We start from the raw sequence: 19218 nt of genomic DNA on the forward strand, positions 1-19218 counted from the left end.
TTGTTGGTCCAAGCATGTTGCAGTGTGTCCAGGTTTATCCTGGATGCTTTGACCACAGCAGGAATTTCACCAGTTCATAGTGTGTGATGAGTATAACTCCTGGTGTTTTCTTAAAGTTGGGACTTGTGTGGCTGCCCAAGCTGATCAGTCAAGATCTGTACTCACTGATATTTGCTTGTTTGTTTTGCCTGAGATAGGATGGGTTTCTGCAGAAGTCTCTGCTGTTTATATTACTCAACCTAGATGCCCCTCAACTGAAGAATTATCTATTCTTCAGTCAGATAAAGAAAATATGGCACATATACACAATGGAGTACTACTCAGCAGTAAAAAAAAAAAAAAAAAAAGGGCAATAATATCATGAAATTTGCAGGCAAATGGATGGAATTAGAATTAGATGAGTGAGGTAACCCAGACTCAGAAGGACAAACATAGTATGTACTCACTCATAAGTGGACACTAGTTGGATAACCAGACTACAACCCACAGCTCCAGAGAAGCTAGCTAACAAGGAGGGACCCTAAGAGAGACATACAGATAGCCCAGCAAAGGAGAAATAGATGAAATCTACATGAGCAAACTGGGAGTGGAGGGTAAAGAATGAGGGATGACGGATTGGGGATTTAGCTCAGTGGTAGAGCGCTTGCCTAGCAAGCACAAGGCCCGGGGTTCGGTCCTCAGATCTGGGGGAGGGGGAGGGAAAAAAAAAAGAATGAGGGATGATTGTAGGCAGTTTTCATGAGGACATGGTAGGGTAGGGGAGCACGAATATGTAACATTTTAAGTAAAATAGAATTGCCATTAGTCCAGCATCTTCCCTTACCTAGGGAATTAGCAATTCTATTTTACTTAAAATTGTTTGTTATAGCTTAGCAAAATTAAGGCTCTGTGCATTGTTAACAACACTGCTTTTCAGATTTTGCTACCATTTGTGTTTTCTGGTACAGTTACTAGAATCATATTAAGCAACTTTCCCCTCAAAAGCTACAAATAAAGATTGAAATTATAATGTACAGAGTTGGCAGTGGAGTATAGTTTAGGGGCATACTGAACCAAATACTGTGCCTGAGTTTAATACTATGCTCCTGAAATTAACCAGCTTTTCCTTGGTGCTTAGAATTAAGTGAGGACACAAAGAGGAGTAGAAACAATAGTATGTAGTAGACAGGTTAGCAGTTGATGTGGACCCTGAGGAGCCTAGAGTTTTAAGATAGTATCACTGTAGCCCCGGCTGACCTAGAACTTGCTATTCACCCCAAACTGGCCTTGATCTCAAATCCTGTTTCAGCCTCCTAAATGCTGGGATTATAAGTGTGTTTTATCTCCATACCCAGCTTGAACCTAGAGTGTTCATGTTAGGGCATGCATACCAGAAAAGAATGGCACAGTAGAAAATACAAATGAAGTACAGTCATGCCTGGGAATTGGGATGCTTAAAGAAAATGAATGGAGTCTAGGTAAATTAGAATCAGATTATTTAGGTCCATAAATGCTGGCCAGAGCTGTGTGGGCTTTTTGCAGAGGCAGTTGCTAAAGACTTGGACAGGGAGGAAGAGCTTTGGGGGAAGATTGCCTTATAGCCAAGTCTAAGATGGGTTGATGCAGGTTCCCCCTGGATTTGGGAGAAGGCTTCAAATAGAATAGTAGGGTAGACAGAGTAATGACAGGAGGTGAGGAACATTTGCTGTGTGTGTGTCTAGTTGGGGAGAAAAAAGGCCACCAACATCTACCTTAAATTATCACCCTTCCATCAGTGTTCAAGGTAGGCAGTGTGTGGATTTAGGGGTTAAACATTCATGTGGACTTGGTGGTTTTAGGAAGGAAGTTAGAATAAAGTCATGCTAGAATCATGATATTATGGAAGTTCTAAAAAGGGAAGTTTAGGGAAATCCTTGTGTTTGGAGAGTAAGAGAAAGTATTGAGAGTAGAAGAGAATCATTTGAAATAGAGACGTGCAGCAGAGTGACTGCCAATGAAGAACCTTCTAAAAGACCAGGAGATGGGCTGGAGAGATGGCTCAGAGGTTAAGAGCACTGACTGCTCCTCCAGAGGTCCTGAGTTCAAATCCCAGCAACCACATGGTGGCTCACAACCATCTGTAGTGAGATCTGGTGCCCTCTTCTGACCTGTAGTCAGACATGCTGTATACAAAGTAAATAAATAAATCTTAAAAAAAAAAAGACGGGAGAGGGAGGAGTGCAGTCTCCATTGTGACACATCGCAGCACTTCTTCCGCGGCAGGGTGGAGAGGACTGAAGAGGAAAGACTTGAAAGAGAGAGGGAAGCTATAGGTTGTGAGCAGTAGAACTTAGGCACAGGGGACTCTTGGCATTGTTTTGACCCTCTCCCCCAGTAGCTCAAAGCACCAGAGATAAAGAACTAAGGTGCAGGGAGAAGGCCGCTTACAGAGAACGATGTCGTGAATGCCATGGCCATGGAGGGTATTTTAAAAGGAAGGAGCATTCAAAGTCTTTATGTGGCCCAGGACCTTGTGCATGCATGCCACGGCCCAGCTCTCAGCAGTCTTTTACAGTCAGCTCTTAGGACTTCCATTCTGTATTAGAATCAATCGGGTGTTGCCGTGCTTACTTTGCTAGTATGTAAAAGAAAAAAATGAAAGTTTGGCACCAAGGGGGACTGAGGATTGGATTTAGCCCCATCTTGGATTACATCCCTTAAAGATCATGTTAACCTACGTGGACTTATAGGACAATGATGGTCGAGAGGAATATCTAAGCCTCCATGCCCTGTTACTTTCAAGTCTTCACATTGTGAGACTCTTGTGTCATCATGGAATAGGGTCTTCTGGAGGCCTTTGACTGGAACTCTGACAATAGAATGCCAAGTTTCACTGTTGGGGGTCACACCACATGATCTCCGCCAGTTATGACGAAACTTGTTCTTCTGGCCTTCCTCCTGCCCTCTGTGCTGTGATTGAAGACCCTTGAGCTCTGAGCTTATGGCTGGAAGTTCCTATGTTTCTCTCTTTTTCATCCTGTGGCAGTGGTTATACTGTCCTGGACATGAAGCTGACCAAAGAATGTCTCAGACCTGCCACACACCACCTAGGCTGCTTAGCATATATAGTTACATATTTAAGTGAAAGATGGAAGCTAAAAAATAGTGAATTTTATTTGCAAGTCCTGTCTTTAAAGCTGGGGGTAAGAATTGCTCCTTTTTAAAAGTGCTTGCCTTGCCTGACAGAAACCCTAGGTTTACCGTGAGAGTCTAAGCCAAGTGCTGTGTCTGTTCTCTAGTGCTAAGGAGAAGTCATCCTCAGCAAGATAAAAATTAAAAGAATGAAAGCTGGGCGGGGGGCACACACCTTTAATCCCAGCACTCAAGGACAGAGGCAGGCTGATCTCTGTAAGTTCAAGGACAGTTTAGGACTACACAGTGAAACCCTGTCTGGGTCTCTTCCCCCCACCACACCCCAAAAAAAAGGTCTTGGTTTTGAGGTGGTGCCACTTGGGGTGGGGGGGGGGTGTTCTTTATACTTTCCTGAGTTGCCTGTTCAGGCTGGGGCCTGGTGAAGTGAGTTTGGTCTCCTATTTAAGTAGGCAGTTCTTTTTGTTTATTTACTTAGAGCTGCTAGCACTGTAAAATCTTGTAGTCTGAGCTGGGTGTGGTGAATACACAACCTATATATAATTCCAGTACTTGAAAGGCTAAGGCAAGAGGATTTCAAGTTCAAGACCACGCTGGGTTTTCTGGTGAGACCCTGGCGCTTGCAGAGGATAGCTATGTGACAGCAGAGACTGTCCTAGCAGCTCAAGTTCTGCCTGTTGGCTCTGCTCTGAGTTTGTTGTGCATCAATTAGTTGGGACTTTGGTTAAACAGTGCTCTGTTAAATTGTGCTGCAGGGGTGAGCTATGGAGTCCAGTCTTGATGTTAGTGCTCCTTCCATGTGTGACAGGGTGATTGATGTTCTGTCAAGTCTAGCAGCCGTGATGCACAACAGGCCCTCTAGTTTTATTAGAGTAGAAAACTAACTGTTTAGGGCCCCTTTCTGCTTGTGCTGTTTTGTTTCAGTCTCTTGGTCCTTTGGTTGAAAGATAGTTCAGACTATCAGAATCATGTGGATTGTTTAGCATAAATGACACGATAATTTTGCTGGGTGCAGTAGCGGGTGTTTGTAGATTTGCCATGCAGGAGCCTGAGGCGAAAGATTGGCAGGCTCAAGGCCAATCTGGGCTACATGGCTGGGACCCTGTCTCAGAAACCAAAGGAACAAAAGGATGAACTCATTTCTAACCACGTGACCAGTGATAGTAGTAACTGTCACTGCCCAGGTGTCCAGTGTGTGTTGTCTTTGACTCCTTGCAGCTCTGATATAGGGAGCATTGTGCCTGCTTACAGAGTAAGAAATTGAGGCTGAGAAGTTGAGTGATTTGCTCAAGGTCATGAAGCTAGTAGAAGCCAACTCCAAGTCACATATCCATGCTGTTTTGTCTTCATCGTGTCTGGGTCTGTGAAGTATCCCAGTCAATGAAAGAAAAGGCATCCAGGTGCTGGGGGGTTGGGTGAGTGGGGGCTGGGGTTGGGGGGGAGAGTGGCCTTTGCTACAAATAGTTAAGTCCTCCATTGATTCTGAGTCTTAGGTTTGTCCAAATGCATTGTAAATTCTCATTCTAAAATTCATACTGAATGTTAGCACACACTTTTGACAATGACATTTTAAGGGGGAAAAAGTAATACCACCAGCCAAGAGTGGTGCACTTAGCATGTGGAAATAGGAAAGTCACAAATTCAAGACCTGTCTGGGATATATATAAAGAGCTTGTTTCAAAACACCTCATTAACACTTAAGAGAAAGCCAGTGATGGTGGCGCACACCCGTTAGCTGCCTTTAATCCCAGCACTCAGGAGGCAGCGGCAGGTGAATTTCTGAGTACAAGGCCAGCTTGGACTGCAAAGTGAAATTCAGGATGGCCAGGGCTACACAAAGAAACCCTGTCACAAACAACATAAATAAATAACTAGAGACTTGAAAGAAGTAGAGGTGTTCATGAATTGCTGCTGTTTCATGCCGATCTAACCTCTAGGTGGTGCAGGAGCACTGGCCTCCTATCCTACTCTGAACTGAACCCCAAACTTGAGGATTTACTGGCATTTAAGACAACAGAGACTGGTACAGATTGACACATGTAATCCTAGTACTTAAGTAGAGACAGGCATTTGAGACCAACAGAGCCTAGTTAAGAGCAGGCACCTAAGTAATGCTTGTTAACTGGCATACTGGTAATCTACTTAGGAAGTGTGTCTGCAGGGTTGGAGTTGGGAAGACTGTTTTGAGATTAATCATCAGGCACTGTAGTAGCTTCTGCTCCGTCTCTAGGTATGGACGGTTTGCCAGGTCACAGGGTTTGGCAGTGTAGGGAGGACCAGTTACTCTCCCCGGTTTGAGTGGAAAGAGTAACCTGGGCCTCTGTTACTATTACAAGTCACCTTTGTTAAGAGACCATTGGCTTAGTTATTATTGTTTATGTATCAACCTTCATAGGAAAGTATGATGTGGCAGAACTTGGGAGAGAAAAAAGTTTTCACAATTTAAATTTTTAATTTTCTATGAACTCAAGATTTTTTGACCCTTGATCATACACAGGTCTGTAAGGAATGTTTGGAAAGAAAGTTTTCATAAAAACCAAGGTTGCTTGAGTATGTAGCATATGGACAGGTTCTTTGTTGACAAGCTGTGTGGATAGTAGCCTCACCTGGGGTTCTCCCAGCTGCCATATTACCAAAACCCTGTCTCAAAAACAAAGTAAAATTAAAAGTCCTATAAGAACTGTCATCTCTTTCTACCACCAAAATAAATACTTTACAAACAGTGTAAGAGACATTGCTCATTGGGCAATGGTAGGCACATGTCTTTAATCCCAGCACTCGAGAGGCAGAAGCAGGTGCATGGATCTCTGTAAGTTCAAGCTCAGCCAGGACTACACAGACAAACCTGTCTTATCCCCACCCCCAAAAAGTGGCGATGCCACCGGTCCACCAGTCTCTTGGAAGTAGCCAGTGCACACTGGTGGTTTCCTTTGAGTGTTAGTTTTTATTACATGGGTATAGGGTGTAACTAATTCTGCTTAAAAGTACTAGTCAATTGCACAATTATATTCCTGAATGATTTGTGTCTGTATGGCATGGGCCCATTTTGTGTGTGTGTGTGTGTGTGTGTGTGTGTGTGTGTTACTGTTTTTTAAAGATGTTGTATATTTTTGAAACTTCCGATGCCCATTGTTCTCTTTTTTATAAGACACCCTTGTCATCAAAGCAGCTGATTTGGGTAACTTGCCATGGCCCCACCCTGACTAAGTGATTAGTCTGAAGTTGTCAGGGCTGTTGATCTTTGTGGGGCTTTTTATTTTGTTTAACGGGGTTAGGTGGGAAGAGCAGATGTTGGAGTCACATGATAATGGTGCTGATGGTGCCATTCTAAGCCACACAGCGTTCTCAAGAGGCAGCAATGCAGCCTTTTGAAGCACTAGCTAGCACTTACCTAGGAAGTCGGAAGAGCACCACTTGCTTTTCCGGCTAGCAGTCTGGCCAGTTTGGTCCTTTCTCCTTTGTGGAAGGAAGGCACCATCAGCTTAGTGTTGGTGCTACAAGGAGAAATCTCGGGACTATTTGATTTATGCTTGTCAGAGTGTGACCCACTCCTACAAATCTGTCTTTCTCTCTCTCTCTCTTTCTCTTTTTTTGTTTTTTCAATAAGAATGAAGCCAAGGAAAATTAAAGAAGATGATGCTCCAAGAACAATAGCTTGCCCTCATAAAGTAAGTAATGCGAGGGGAGTGTTGGTCAGCTGCCGATTAGGCTTCAGACAGCTTGTAAGGAACGTGTACTTTGATTTCCATATTGGTAACTAAACAGAGTGAGGAATTAGGATTTCTGGTTTCTAAACACGAGGGAGTTAATTTTGTTTTGTTTAGTTAAGTGGGGCTGCTATAGGGGCCAGTGTTCTTATTCTGTATATTGACTGTACTGTGTTAGGACTATATTCTTTGAATCATAAACAAGTCTGTCTTAAGACACTGGGTTGTTCTCACCCACAAGTCTTTATGAAAGACTCTCCTAAGCTCATGATTGAAACTTGGAAATTATTTTGGATGTTGCTAGAATAGACCAAATAAAGACTTGGTGATTTTCTTCAGTTTTCTTTTTACTCTGTTAATTGTGCTACTAGAAGGGTGCATAACCGTTTTCAAACGCAGCTCTGGTCTTTAAAGTAAAAGCGGGTTGCTGAAAAGTAGTTTGAAGTGTGTGGGGGTGGGGGTCAAATTTGATTGGACTTAAACAGGGAAAGATGTAAATGTTGAGAAACAAAGGGGAACGAAACCATGAATAAAGAATTTCCCAAAACAGCAGTTGGAGAAGAATAAGTGTGCTCTGGTAGATTGCTACTGAAGACCATGCACCTACATCTCTGTACTCGTAAATGCTAGTGGTGTGGAGGTATGGGGTGCATGGTGGCTTCTATCAGAGCCACAATGAAGATGCATTTGAAAACCGTTATGCCATAAGTGCCGGGATCTCTTTGCTTCTCTGTTAAATGGGAGCTGAAGCTAGAGGTCAAGGTGGAAAACTGGCTTTCCCCTCCCTTTTGCCTGTGAAGCTGTCTAGTGGTGACCTGTGCTGTCCTTCTGTCATGCTGTCTCACCATTTCCCCACTCACTCCATCATGGGCAACAACTGCAGAAGAAATTGTTGAGGACATGCTGCTCTCGGGCACCACACATCCATCTGCCTCCCCTGCACTGGTATCGCTTTGCCTGCCTCTTCCTTTTCCCAGTGTCTCACCAAATAAATTTCTTCTGTAGTTGCCATTCCTTGGAGACCCTCTTGCTTCTTTCTCTGTCAAGAAGGGGAAAGAGGCAAAGAGAGAAGAGGGGACAGTAGGCGATGGAGAATGACAGCCCATTGTTGCAGCACAGAATACGGGGCCCACCAAAGGTAGTGGTGGACTACCGTCATTTAACTCCCTTTATTTCTCGGTGCTTCTGTTACTTCATCTGGGGGCTCTAGCTGGGTGAGGCGGCTGTGGTGTAGCTGGAAGCCAGGGTGCTGGGTTCTACTCCCAGCTTGGCAGGCTACTGCTCGTAGTGTGACCTTGGGCAAGTCTACCTCAATCCATCTCTAAGCCTCAGTTTCCTCACCTGTAAAGCACGGGTTTGCTGTAAATAATAAGGCCTTTTTCTCAGCTGTCTGATTTGTTTGCTTTTTTTTTTTTTTTTTCTTAAATAGCCTTAATGTTCTGTAATGCTAAGTAAATTTAAAGGAGGGTTGGGGAGGTTGTTTGCTGTAAAAAAAAATCAGTGAAGGTTGTTGAGTGGTTGAGTCCTTTCTCACAGTTTGCAGTGTGAACCACTAAGCTTCTTTCTCTGTTTTAAGGGCTGCACAAAGATGTTCAGGGATAACTCTGCTATGAGAAAGCATCTGCACACCCACGGTCCCAGAGTCCACGTCTGTGCAGAATGTGGCAAAGCGTTCGTTGAGAGCTCAAAGCTAAAACGACACCAGCTGGTTCATACTGGAGAGAAGCCCTTTCAGGTAGAGCCAGTTCCTGTTCCCCAAACTGAAAGTTAGGGTGGTGATATCAAGCATGGTTGGGGGTTGGTGGTCTCTTATTCCCACCCCTGATATGGCTCCCTGAAGGTCTGACTGGGTTCCTGGTGATTGTGTGTGACTGCAGGTGTTAGATCCTGGGTGAGTGATGTCTGTTGAGAGAAACAGGATTATGAGAGAGTAAGCCCACACTAAATTTGTAGTGTGTTCACAGAGACTCAAAGGTCCCATGTTTTGGAAGTGAGTAATGTGTTGAATTACCGATAGAATGCTTATGAAAGGCTGTGGCTACTATGTGTGGCTCCAGGTGACACTCGGTGCTGCTTATAGAAGCAAATGAGTCTGTAACACAATTCTGTGTGACATTTGGCATCACAAAATGTCTTAATCATCTATACTCTACTGTCTGGGGTGTCTACAGAAGTACTAGAGCCTTAAACTGGCACTTAGCACAACACATTTGTTTTTCAAGAGCTCACCATGGGCTTGTAGTGTTGAGATCTCTGTCTGTCAGTTCTAGAATATGCCCAGAAAGTTCTCCAGGACAGGAAGGAGACAGGCTCAGTAAAATAATAGGTGGTTTTTCATCCAAGCAACATGTCATCGACCCCTAGTGTCTGGTCCTAGTTGCCAAGTGGGTTGATGTCTGGTTTTTCCTTGACAGTGCACATTCGAAGGCTGCGGGAAGCGCTTTTCACTGGACTTCAATTTGCGCACGCATGTGCGAATCCATACCGGAGACAGGCCCTATGTGTGCCCCTTCGACGGTTGTAATAAGAAGTTTGCTCAGTCAACTAACCTGAAATCTCACATCTTAACACACGCTAAAGCCAAAAACAACCAGTGAAAAGAAGAGAGAAGACCTTCTCGACCACGGGAAGCATCTTCAGGAGTGTGATTGGGAATAAATATGCCTCTCCTTTGTATATTATTTCTAGGAAGAATTTTAAAAATGAATCCTACACACCTAAGGGACATGTTTTGATAAAGTAGTAAAATTTAAAAAATACTTTAATAAGATGACATTGCTAAGATGCTCTATCTTGCTCTGTAATCTCGTTTCAAAAACAAGGTGTTTTTGTAAAGTGTGGTCCCAACAGGAGGACAGTTCATGAACTTCGCATCAAAAGACAATTCTTTATACAACAGTGCTAAAAATGGGACTTCTTTTCACATTCTTATAAATATGAAGCTCACCTGTTGCTTACAATTTTTTTAATTTTGTATTTTCCAAGTGTGCATATTGTACACTTTTTGGGGATATGCTTAGTAATGCTGTGTGATTTTTTTCTGGAGGTTGATAACTTTGCTTGCGGTAGATTTTCTTTAAAAGAATGGGCAGTTACATGCATACTTCAAAAGTATTTTCCTGTACAAAAAAAAAGTTATATAGGTTTTGTTTGCTATCTTAATTTTGGTTGTATTCTTTGATGTTAACACATTTTGTATAATTGTATCGTATAGCTGTATTGAATCATGTAGTATCAAATATTAGATGTGATTTAATAGTGTTAATCAATTTAAACCCATTTTAGTCACTTTTTTTTTCCCAAAAATACTGCCAGATGCTGATGTTCAGTGTAATTTCTTTGCCTGTTCAGTTACAGAAAGTGGTGCTCAGTTGTAGAATGTATTGTACCTTTTAACACCTGATGTGTACATCCCGTGTAACAGAAAGGGCAACAATAAAATAGCAATCCTAAAGAAAGATAATGGCAGAAAGAGATCTGTAAGCACAGCCTTATTTCCTTCTGTTGTCCAGAATACTTAGAATTCTTGAGCCTCCCAGAAATTGGAAGCTAAATAAAGCAACTCGAGTTTCCTTTATTTTGCACTCAGTGACAGTGACTGTGATGAGATCCATGCATGGACACTTAATATTTCCTACACGCCCTGAATTCCGAAGGAGTAGGCAGTAGGCACCCTGAGCTAAGGAACTACCTCAGAGTACACCAGATGGCCCATGGCCAACAGGATTGCCCTTGATATCTTGGTGCGTGTGGGAGTGATGCATTTGCGTGGAGCCTGATGCTTTCTGAATGGAAGGCACCAACTGGCAGTGGGTGTACCAAGGGAGGACGGGCCTTTCTTCTCATCACTCAGGCTGCCTTCAAGGGCAGTGGCTCCTTGGCTTGTCCAATAGGAAATCCAGTGCAGTCCTTATTAGATGCTAGCAGCTGTAGCAATTGAGTGCCAGTAGCTGATGCTTGTAAACACACTAAGTGCAGAGCGGCAAGGCGATTAGATTATTAGAAAGTTGTACTCAGTGAGTACTTGACTTGTCATGTTGTGACCTCTTCAATGTATGAGTATAATTTTTGAATTTAAAGTCAAATACCAGACTTGTTAAATATTTTATAAACTGCCGTGATACATCAAATTTTCATTTATTCAAAATGCAAACCTAACTGTCTGTCTTTCTGTGCTGAATGCTTAACTACAAAGTAAATGACAAACCAATACCAGATTTAGTCACAAAGAGGCTGGGAGACCAACCGGTCGAACACTTAGCCTGATTTCTTATGGCCTCACCAGGAGGATTGGTGACCTAGAAACAGTGACCCCGTGGCTCTGTGGAATTTTGAAGTGCCTTCTGAACCATAAATGAAAATCGTAACTTGGGACACTTGTTTTTATTCGTCCAGAATCTGTTATCCAATGAGTAGTTGACGGGACTGAGTTCATCAGCAGACCGAGCTGTGCTTGGATGACAGGCTTTGCTGTGCCTGGCAGTCAGGAGAGAGGTAAGCCTGAGGAGGGGGCCCCTTCCGAGCCAAGTGCCCCATGTGATTCTCTGCCAGGCCTGGGCAGAGCTTCATCCGTGCTTTTGTGAGCACCCAGGCCTTCGCTCCCTACCATCAGGTAGAGCTTTCCCAAATGCCCTGCAGTAGGAGTCCAGAGCCACGTTGCCCACCCTAACCCAGTGTTGTGCCACCTTTGAGCCTGGCCCTGGCACTTCCTCAAGACCCTTGCCCAAGGCTCCACAGCAGAGCAGACCTGTGCAGTGGGCCTGCCAGCCACCCTGAGAGTCAGGCCTATGTATGGAGTGAGGCCTCATCCTCTGTGCCTTGATTCCTTGGGAGATGCTCTCAGCCATCTCTTCTGTCCCTTTCTGTCTGAGTGGAACAGTCATCGTCTTTGCCCTTTCTGTGTTAGCATTGTCTTCTCAGTGTGCAGTTAACTTCTGTTAGGAGTTCATTTGGGGGTTCAAAGACAGCTTGGTATGAAGGTCCTTGCTGACTGCAGTTTGGGCTTAGGACAGCAGCATAGGGAACTAACATGAGTGGCAGTGGCCAGAGGAAAGCTGCTTCTCATTGGCTTTGGCTTAAACCCATTTTGCTTGTTAGAATTTATTATTTTGTTATACATGTAATTTACTAAAATTTGAAATGGTGTTCTAACAGTGAGTCCATTGTCTAGAGAATTAATCTGATTTGTAAGTAATACCGATAGACATATTTTCTTACATCTGAGCAGAAATAAATGCATGTTTTTAGCAAATGTAATGTAAAAACTCCAGAGGATAAGTTTACACCTAATAAGATGTTGTTTTCTATTTTTGAATTTGTTATTTGCCCCTCTTTGGTAGTGGGGTTGGGGGCATATTATCTGTATACAGAGCTGTCACTCCAGAGTGACATTGATTTCCAACAGAGATGCTGAGCTCACGCCGTGCTGGTCCCATGCGATGTGTGTGCTTTGTCCAGACTCCAGGCCGGAGGAGCTGAGGAAAACCCAAGACTTTTCCCCCCTATTTGGTTTCCATGCACAGGTTCTTCTGAATGCCACTTGTTTTGCTAAGTTTGGGGATAGAAGACCTTTTGAGGGATTGGTATGTGCAATGCTTGCCCATGTTTCTAGGCAGAGTTGTAGCTGGTGTCTCCATAGCGATGAGAACCTATTGTCAGTGAGGTGTGTGGTGCTCCAAGGGTGATACGGTGCTGGCCTGGCTTAGCACCCACCCACCTTCCCACTCTGCAGGACTCACCTGTGGTATAACCTCAGATCACTCACACTAGAGTGTATGTCTATGACCCAGGAAGTCTTGCCCCCTAATTTTACCTACTCCCCACACAGGCAGAGACCTGACTGCTTCTACCTTTCCTCTGTGCTCCAGAATTGGCTTAATTTTGTCAGTCTACAATGTTCATGTTTTCTCTCAACATCTAGCCTACAGCAAGAGCAGGGTCTTCGAGGGTCAGAACAAGGGGTGAGCACAGAGTTGCCAGTAGATGCCATTACTACTAAAGGCTTCGTCCTAGCAGCCCTTTGCTAGCCCAGATTGTTCGGCTCCAGCCATAAGAGGCCCCTATCTGACTTTGCGGCTCCTTGGTGTTAGTGTGACTTTAGCACCTTCCAGAGCCCAGGCCTAACAGGGCCTGGCAGATGCACTCCACCTAAGATTTCAGCTGAGTTTAGGAAGTCAGAACTCCCGAGGCATATGTGCTTGCTTGCAACTCTGGGTGAACACCTCATCTGCTCTTTGGCTGGTTAGAACAAAGGGTACTTCATGCTTCAAATCACTCACCTCCCAGCAGCATTGACCAGACTGATTAGGTCTCCAAAGTACTGACCTTTTTTTCCCACCGCTTGTCACTGTTCTCAGGGTGTGCTCAGGTGCCTTGCTTGCCTCAGATGGCTTAAGTACAGGCCCTTCAGATGAGTGGCACCAGGCGGGAGAGGATAGATGTGTGGCTAAGAGGCTTCCTGGCATCTTTGGGCCTAATTGGTCCGTATGGTGCCAGGAAGATCATCCTCCAGCTGGGACATTATTTAGACTTTAGAGGAAGGTTGGGTGGCAGTTGTGAACAAATGTCACTCTGTCCCTTATAAAACCAGTAAGGGAGCATTGGGGCTGGATGTTGGCAGCAGGTCATCGGGCAGGATGCACCTTCCACAGACTGGTACAAGGTGTGCCCAGCCAGCATTCTGGAACCCGTTGAGGAAGGGGATGTATTAATTGGCAGCACATTGTCTGGCATTCCACGGAGTGGCAGGTTTGATGATACTACTTAAGGCCACTCAGACACCCCAAGAAATGACATTGGGGATGGGCAGCTGTGCTGGGTTGTTATCTCCTGCCTGGGGCCACATGGTGTCTACATACATACATAGCGTAACGGAGGGGAGAATGTGTCAGTACCGGAGTCACCTCTTTCATAATGCCAGCAGCTGTTAGACTCTGATGTCTACAAATGACAAGAAAAGTTGTGTTTTCATTTTCTGGGAACTCCTATAGGCCTTGGCTCAAGGATTTTGCATTGTGTGTCATGTACATCTTTTTAAGTGTTCTTTGCTGTTCTGGAATTGTCCTTGGTTTTTCCTTAGCTCATAGATCATAGACACAAAAATATTATAGTATTTAAAGCATCCGCATCAAGCATCAGATGGCTTCGCATCCAGGAAAACATAACTCAGTTTGAAGCACCAAGCATGTATAACATGGCTCTATACAATACAATAAACGCTAATGTTAAGCTTTTTAATGCCTGTGCTTCTTGTTTGTTCTCAATTTGCTGAGTGTCATTATGCCTTAAGCCTGGGGGTGAGTTCCCAGGGAAGATGCAGTGGCATCCTTCTCACCCAGAAACAGTGACACAAGTGCAAGAAATGTCCCACTCCCGCGCCAGGAGTTGTAGTTAAGAGCTCTACCTATCGCCAGAAAGCACAGACAAGTGCTTATCAACCCCTTGGGCTTGTGAACCCCAGTGTTGGCCCCGGGAAACTCGGGAGACCAAAAGATGGATTCATAAACCAACTGTCCAGGACTTGGCTGGGAATGTGCTTTTCTGCCTGTCTGGGTACTTGCAAGCAAGGTTCTCTGCCACCCCCACCCCCCCCCCCCATACTAAAATGTTGAGGTAGCAAAGCCCCAGTCCCTATGAGCCCAAAACTGCTGAGGCCATAAAGGACAGTGCAGCTGGGATGAACATCCATTCCTGCATCTTTGGCTGGTAGGCTAGGCTGTTCTCTGGAGGTATTCCCGAAGACCTTCCAGCCTGCTTCTGAGTGACTGACATGAATATATCTTTTCATCTCTAAACCATTAGAGGAATTGGGGGACATTTCATATTGGCACTAAGTGAAGGAAACACTAGAAACATTAAAATACAAGCCTCTTCGTTTTCATTCTCTGCTCCCTGGGCCTGACTATCTCTTCCAACCTCCATTCAGAGAGGCGCTGGCTGCCCTTTACAAACAGTGCAATGGGGCTTTCTGCCCCAGCTGGACCTTTCTGAGCTAGAACAGTAAGCTGCTGTGGACACAGAGAAAACTGTGCCAGCTGCCCCCACCCGAGCCTTGCTGGCCTTGCTGGACTGCTGCACTGTCAGCAGCCTGGAGCTCAGCACCAGACTTGCAGCAGCTCCCCATTTCCTAATGGAAAATGGCCTACTCCCAGCTAACACTCAGTTCAGCCCAACCTCCAGAGTGTTCCCTGGCTTGCTTTGCGGGGATTGCCACGTTCGTGCCGCCTAGGTCTAGTGTTTTACGTGTCGGACAGAGCCTGTTGAAGGAAACCGTGGCCCTACCTCAATGGTACTTACCCTTACTTAGTAGAAGGTGACATAAACATTAAATGTGCTACGGAAACATGTGGGGGTTAACTGCAAGTGCATACCTCTAATCCCAGCACTTGGGAAGGCAGAGGCAGGTGGATCTCTGGGATCTCTGATTCTCAGGATAGCCAGGGCTACACAGAACAAAGACAAGGAAGAAAGAAGTGCAGGCTTGGGGACAATGAGTCAGGACATACAGACTTAGGGGAATCTCCAGTTCCTACCACAGGTTATACTAACCAGGTAGAGGCCACCGCTCCATGCCGTGCAATTGCCCTTCCATCTTCAGCTGCAGGAAGATGCAGCGGGCCCTCCTGCATTCAGCAATGGAAGAGCTGTCTGGGTCATGAACCTGCAAATGAGCAAGGTGCAGGCTTGCCAGCGCAAGGCTTGAGTATGTGTGGTCCAGGGAGGCTGGGTGGGAGCGGTAGGTGACAGGGCAAGTGTGGAGCTTGTCCCTCTTCACCCCTAAGTGGGCCAACCTCATATGAGAAGCAGTACCCAGATGGCCTGGGGTCAGCACACAGGAGTCCAGGTAGGAGAGACATCTGCCGAGGAGAAGAGGGCAGCCAGTCTGAAGTCCAGAGGAAGGCCTGGGGTAGGTACCATGTATACCCCTAGAGCACAGTGGAGTGCTGTCCCTGATAGCCTGATCTAGAGATGGATTAAGAACTGGCGGTGAGGGTGAGGAAGGGTCTAAGGGATGAGGCCTGAGTGGGAAGGGACTTGAGAGGAAGGGGTCTGGGTCCTGAGGCCCCCTGAACTGGAGGTGGCTTTTCTGCCTCACTGATGGGTCTCTTTAAGAAATGGACTCCCTTAGGTCGTGGGGATACTGCCCTAGGAAGAAGGGACTGATGTCATTCTCATGGGTCCACAGTTGTGTCTGTCGTAGGTGGATCCATTTCCCTCTGCCGTATCAGGAAGCCCAGGTGGGTGCTGTGAGGTCTGAGGTCAGTAAGCAGTAGGAAACAGCATGAGTAGGTCGTGGCTTCTTCCAAAGTCCTCTGGTGCTTGAACCATCTACCACTCCACGTTATCTGTTAGCTCTGGCCAGGTATTGGGGGAGGTGGCAGGGTCTTCTGTCAGCTTCACATCTGCCCTGCCTTCCTTTTGCCGTAGACTTGCAATCTGAAGCCAGGCATGTGTGTAAGTCCAGAACTTGAAACACAGGCATGGCAGAAAGACCCGAGTTCTGGGCAGTGCACGCTACATGGCAAGGTCTCGAAACAACCACCACCACAGAATTTCTACAAATTTGAAACCAGTGTACATAGTGAGTTCCAGACCGGCCAAGGCTACGGAGACCCTGTCTCAAACAAAACAACAAAGAAAGGAGTGGGGAGAACTAGAGAGATGGCTCAGTGGTTAGAGACACTTTGTTCTTACAGAGGACCCAGGTTTGATTCTCAGTAACCGCATGGTGGCTAAGGATTTGTAACCAACCTCATTCCCTCTTCCAGTCCCTTCAGGCACCAGACATTGCACATGGCGCACAGAAATACTTGCAGGCCAAATGCCCGTGCACAAAAATAAACAACAAAACCCCAAAAAAGGCTGCCAAATTTCCTGTAGCCCTGTAGGCCAAGGTAGTCTCCAAGTGGTGGACTAAAGTTGACATCTGGGACTTCTGAGGAAGCTTTGCCAGCCAGATGTGCACCCTGCTTCTCATTTCTGACCTCCATCCTTGCTCTTTGTTTGACAGCCCAGAGAAGCAGAGACTGGCCCTGGTGGGCCTGTGAGAGGGCTGTCAGTCATCTCTAGTGCACTGCCCCTTGATTTCTCTATTGTATGCTACCAGGTGCATCCACCACAAGCTTCAAGGCAGAGCTAATGGTTTGTCTTGTCACATCTGGCAGCCACCGGTGGGAACCAGTCCATGCTTTGAAAACCAGACTGGTGGGCCCAGTGAACAAAGGAGCAGATCAGGGTGTGGGGGCTGAGGCTTGGGGCATCTGAGCAGGTGTACACAGACCTAGACTGCTTCAGGGCAGACAGGAAGTATTCCCAGCATCCAGGAATGAAATGCTCCAGGCCAGGAAAATGCTTCAAATGTTTAAAAAAAAAACAAAAACCAAAAAAAAACAAGCTCTGCAGTGTTTGGTGCAGTCAAAGAAAGGAAGCAAAACTGACAGGATCTGGAAACTTACGTGTCACTCCTTCCTTGACCCTGTCAGTCAAAGGGCCGTGAAGGGTCAGGCAACAGCCCAGAGCTCTTGGAGGAATGATTTGGGAGACACACGTCTGGAGAGCAGAGAGCAGCAGGGCGAGGCCCAGGAAGGACTGGAGCTTCCTGCCCTGTGCTGTGTAAGTAGTTTCTCATGAAAGGAAAGAAGTCATGGGGCTGGAGAGGTAGCTCAGCTGTTAAGAGCACTCACTGCTCTTCTCGAGGACCTGGGTTCAGCTCCCAGCACCCACATGGCAGCTCGCAACTGTAATTCCCAAGATCTGACATCCTCGCACAGACAGACATGCGCAGACAAAACACCAAAGCACATAAAATAAAATTATATATATATGAAAACCTGTCTTGAAAAACAAAACAACCCAAAAAAGTTGAAAAGAAAAGCAATTATGACCCCCTTGTGCTATGTGAGCAAACATTTCATAGGTCTCTGCACTAGTGAGTTCTGGACTGTAGGGACAGCAGCTTGGCATGTGACATTCGCTCAACCTTACAAGGTTGATACCATAGTCTGGTTTTGCAGGAAGGTCATCTGTGGTAAGGGGTCTGTCTGATACCACAGACCTTACTGCACCCCACCATCCTTCACAGGGCAGCAGAAAAACCCAACAGCCAGGAATAGCCCAGCCAGAAACATAAGGGGACACGTTTGAGTATCCCCATGTCAGAATTTATTAAATAGCAATAAATTACTAGTTGGGTGTGGTGGCTCACATCTCTAATCCCAGCAAGACATCAGCAAGGAGTTCAAAGGCAACCTTTGGCTATATAGTGAGTTTGAAGCTAGCCTAAGCTACACGAGACCATGTTTGAAATAGAAAAGAAATTCACAAGTATTTGTCAAGTAAATCTCAGCTGTGATTGATAGCCAAACAATGCCAACCAATCTTTTGTTTCAGTCTTGTTCTTTTTTAAGGTTTATTTGTTATTTTAGGTATATGAGTGTTTTGCCTGCATTTATGTGCCAGATGCCCTTGGAAGTCAGAAGAGGGTGTCAGATCTGCACCTGGAATTATAGATGGTGGGAATCGGACCCAGGTCCTCTGCAAGAGCAAGTGTACTTACTTAACCCAGCCCATCTCTCCAGCCCCTTATTTCTGTCTTCATTATGAATATTAACTCTAGTTACACATCACACAATTATACATACTGGCAGAACGGCCAAGAGAGGGTTAAAAAGGTTTCTCGTTTAAGCAAGGCTGTACAGAGGGCAGAGAGCTGACACAGGAAGAGGCAGGCTGCTAGGGACCAGGTGAGTCTGCGGAACCATGGTGTGGGTCTGTTAGGTGGGCTCTTTGAGGTGGGTGTGTTCAAGTGGAGGTGAGAGGAAAAGTTGGAGGAATTGATTCTCTTCTTCCACTGGGTGGGTTTCAAGGATTGAACTCAGGTCGATAGGTTTGGCGGCTAGCTCCTTTCCACGCTTCTCCCTAGCCCAATGCTCATTTTATAGCCCCAGGTGAGGTGGTCCCATCCAGTGCAATTGGTAAATTCACGTGTCTGGTGTTTCTGATGTGACTTGATATGGTCACAGAAATCACTATTTCTTGGCACAAGTATATTTGTGCCTCCCAGTATGGTGGCCGATGGTGTTCACTTGTGTAGACATGTCATTCTTCCTTGACATTTACACTCAAAACTGAGTAACTTAGGTCAAGGCTGTGGTGTTTATGAGATGAAGTAACTGAAGGCCAAGCCTGGCCTGCAAATTGTCACTCCCTCCATCTGTGTGACTCCAGCCCTCTCATGACCCAGGCTGGTCTCTAGGACACACTACCCTCCTCCCACCCTTTCCACCTCACGGTGTGGACTGCATCTTCTCACTTAGTTGTTGGCTCACTCATACTTTAGGTCCCCCCAGCTGCGGCTCTTCCTCCATAACAGACAGCTCCTAATGACTCTGAGACCCAGGTATAC

At 45.6% G+C, this 19218-nt stretch overlaps 1 protein-coding gene across 1 annotated transcript in view; it reads left to right on the plus strand.

Moving 5' to 3' along the window:
• The window catches only part of Yy1 (YY1 transcription factor), a 28550-nt gene extending 14499 nt beyond the window's left edge, over positions 1–14051 (plus strand). The window contains exons 3-5 of the mRNA XM_036205602.1: positions 6716–6776; positions 8392–8550; positions 9230–14051. Of these exons, the coding sequence (XP_036061495.1) occupies positions 6716–6776; positions 8392–8550; positions 9230–9412 (403 nt within the window). The 3' untranslated portion in view covers positions 9413–14051. The remainder of the gene's footprint in view (positions 1–6715; positions 6777–8391; positions 8551–9229) is intronic.
• The last annotated feature ends 5167 nt before the right edge of the window (positions 14052–19218 follow it).

This window comes from Onychomys torridus, chromosome 14 (genome assembly GCF_903995425.1).
Source record: "Onychomys torridus chromosome 14, mOncTor1.1, whole genome shotgun sequence".
NCBI lineage: Eukaryota > Metazoa > Chordata > Mammalia > Rodentia > Cricetidae > Onychomys > Onychomys torridus.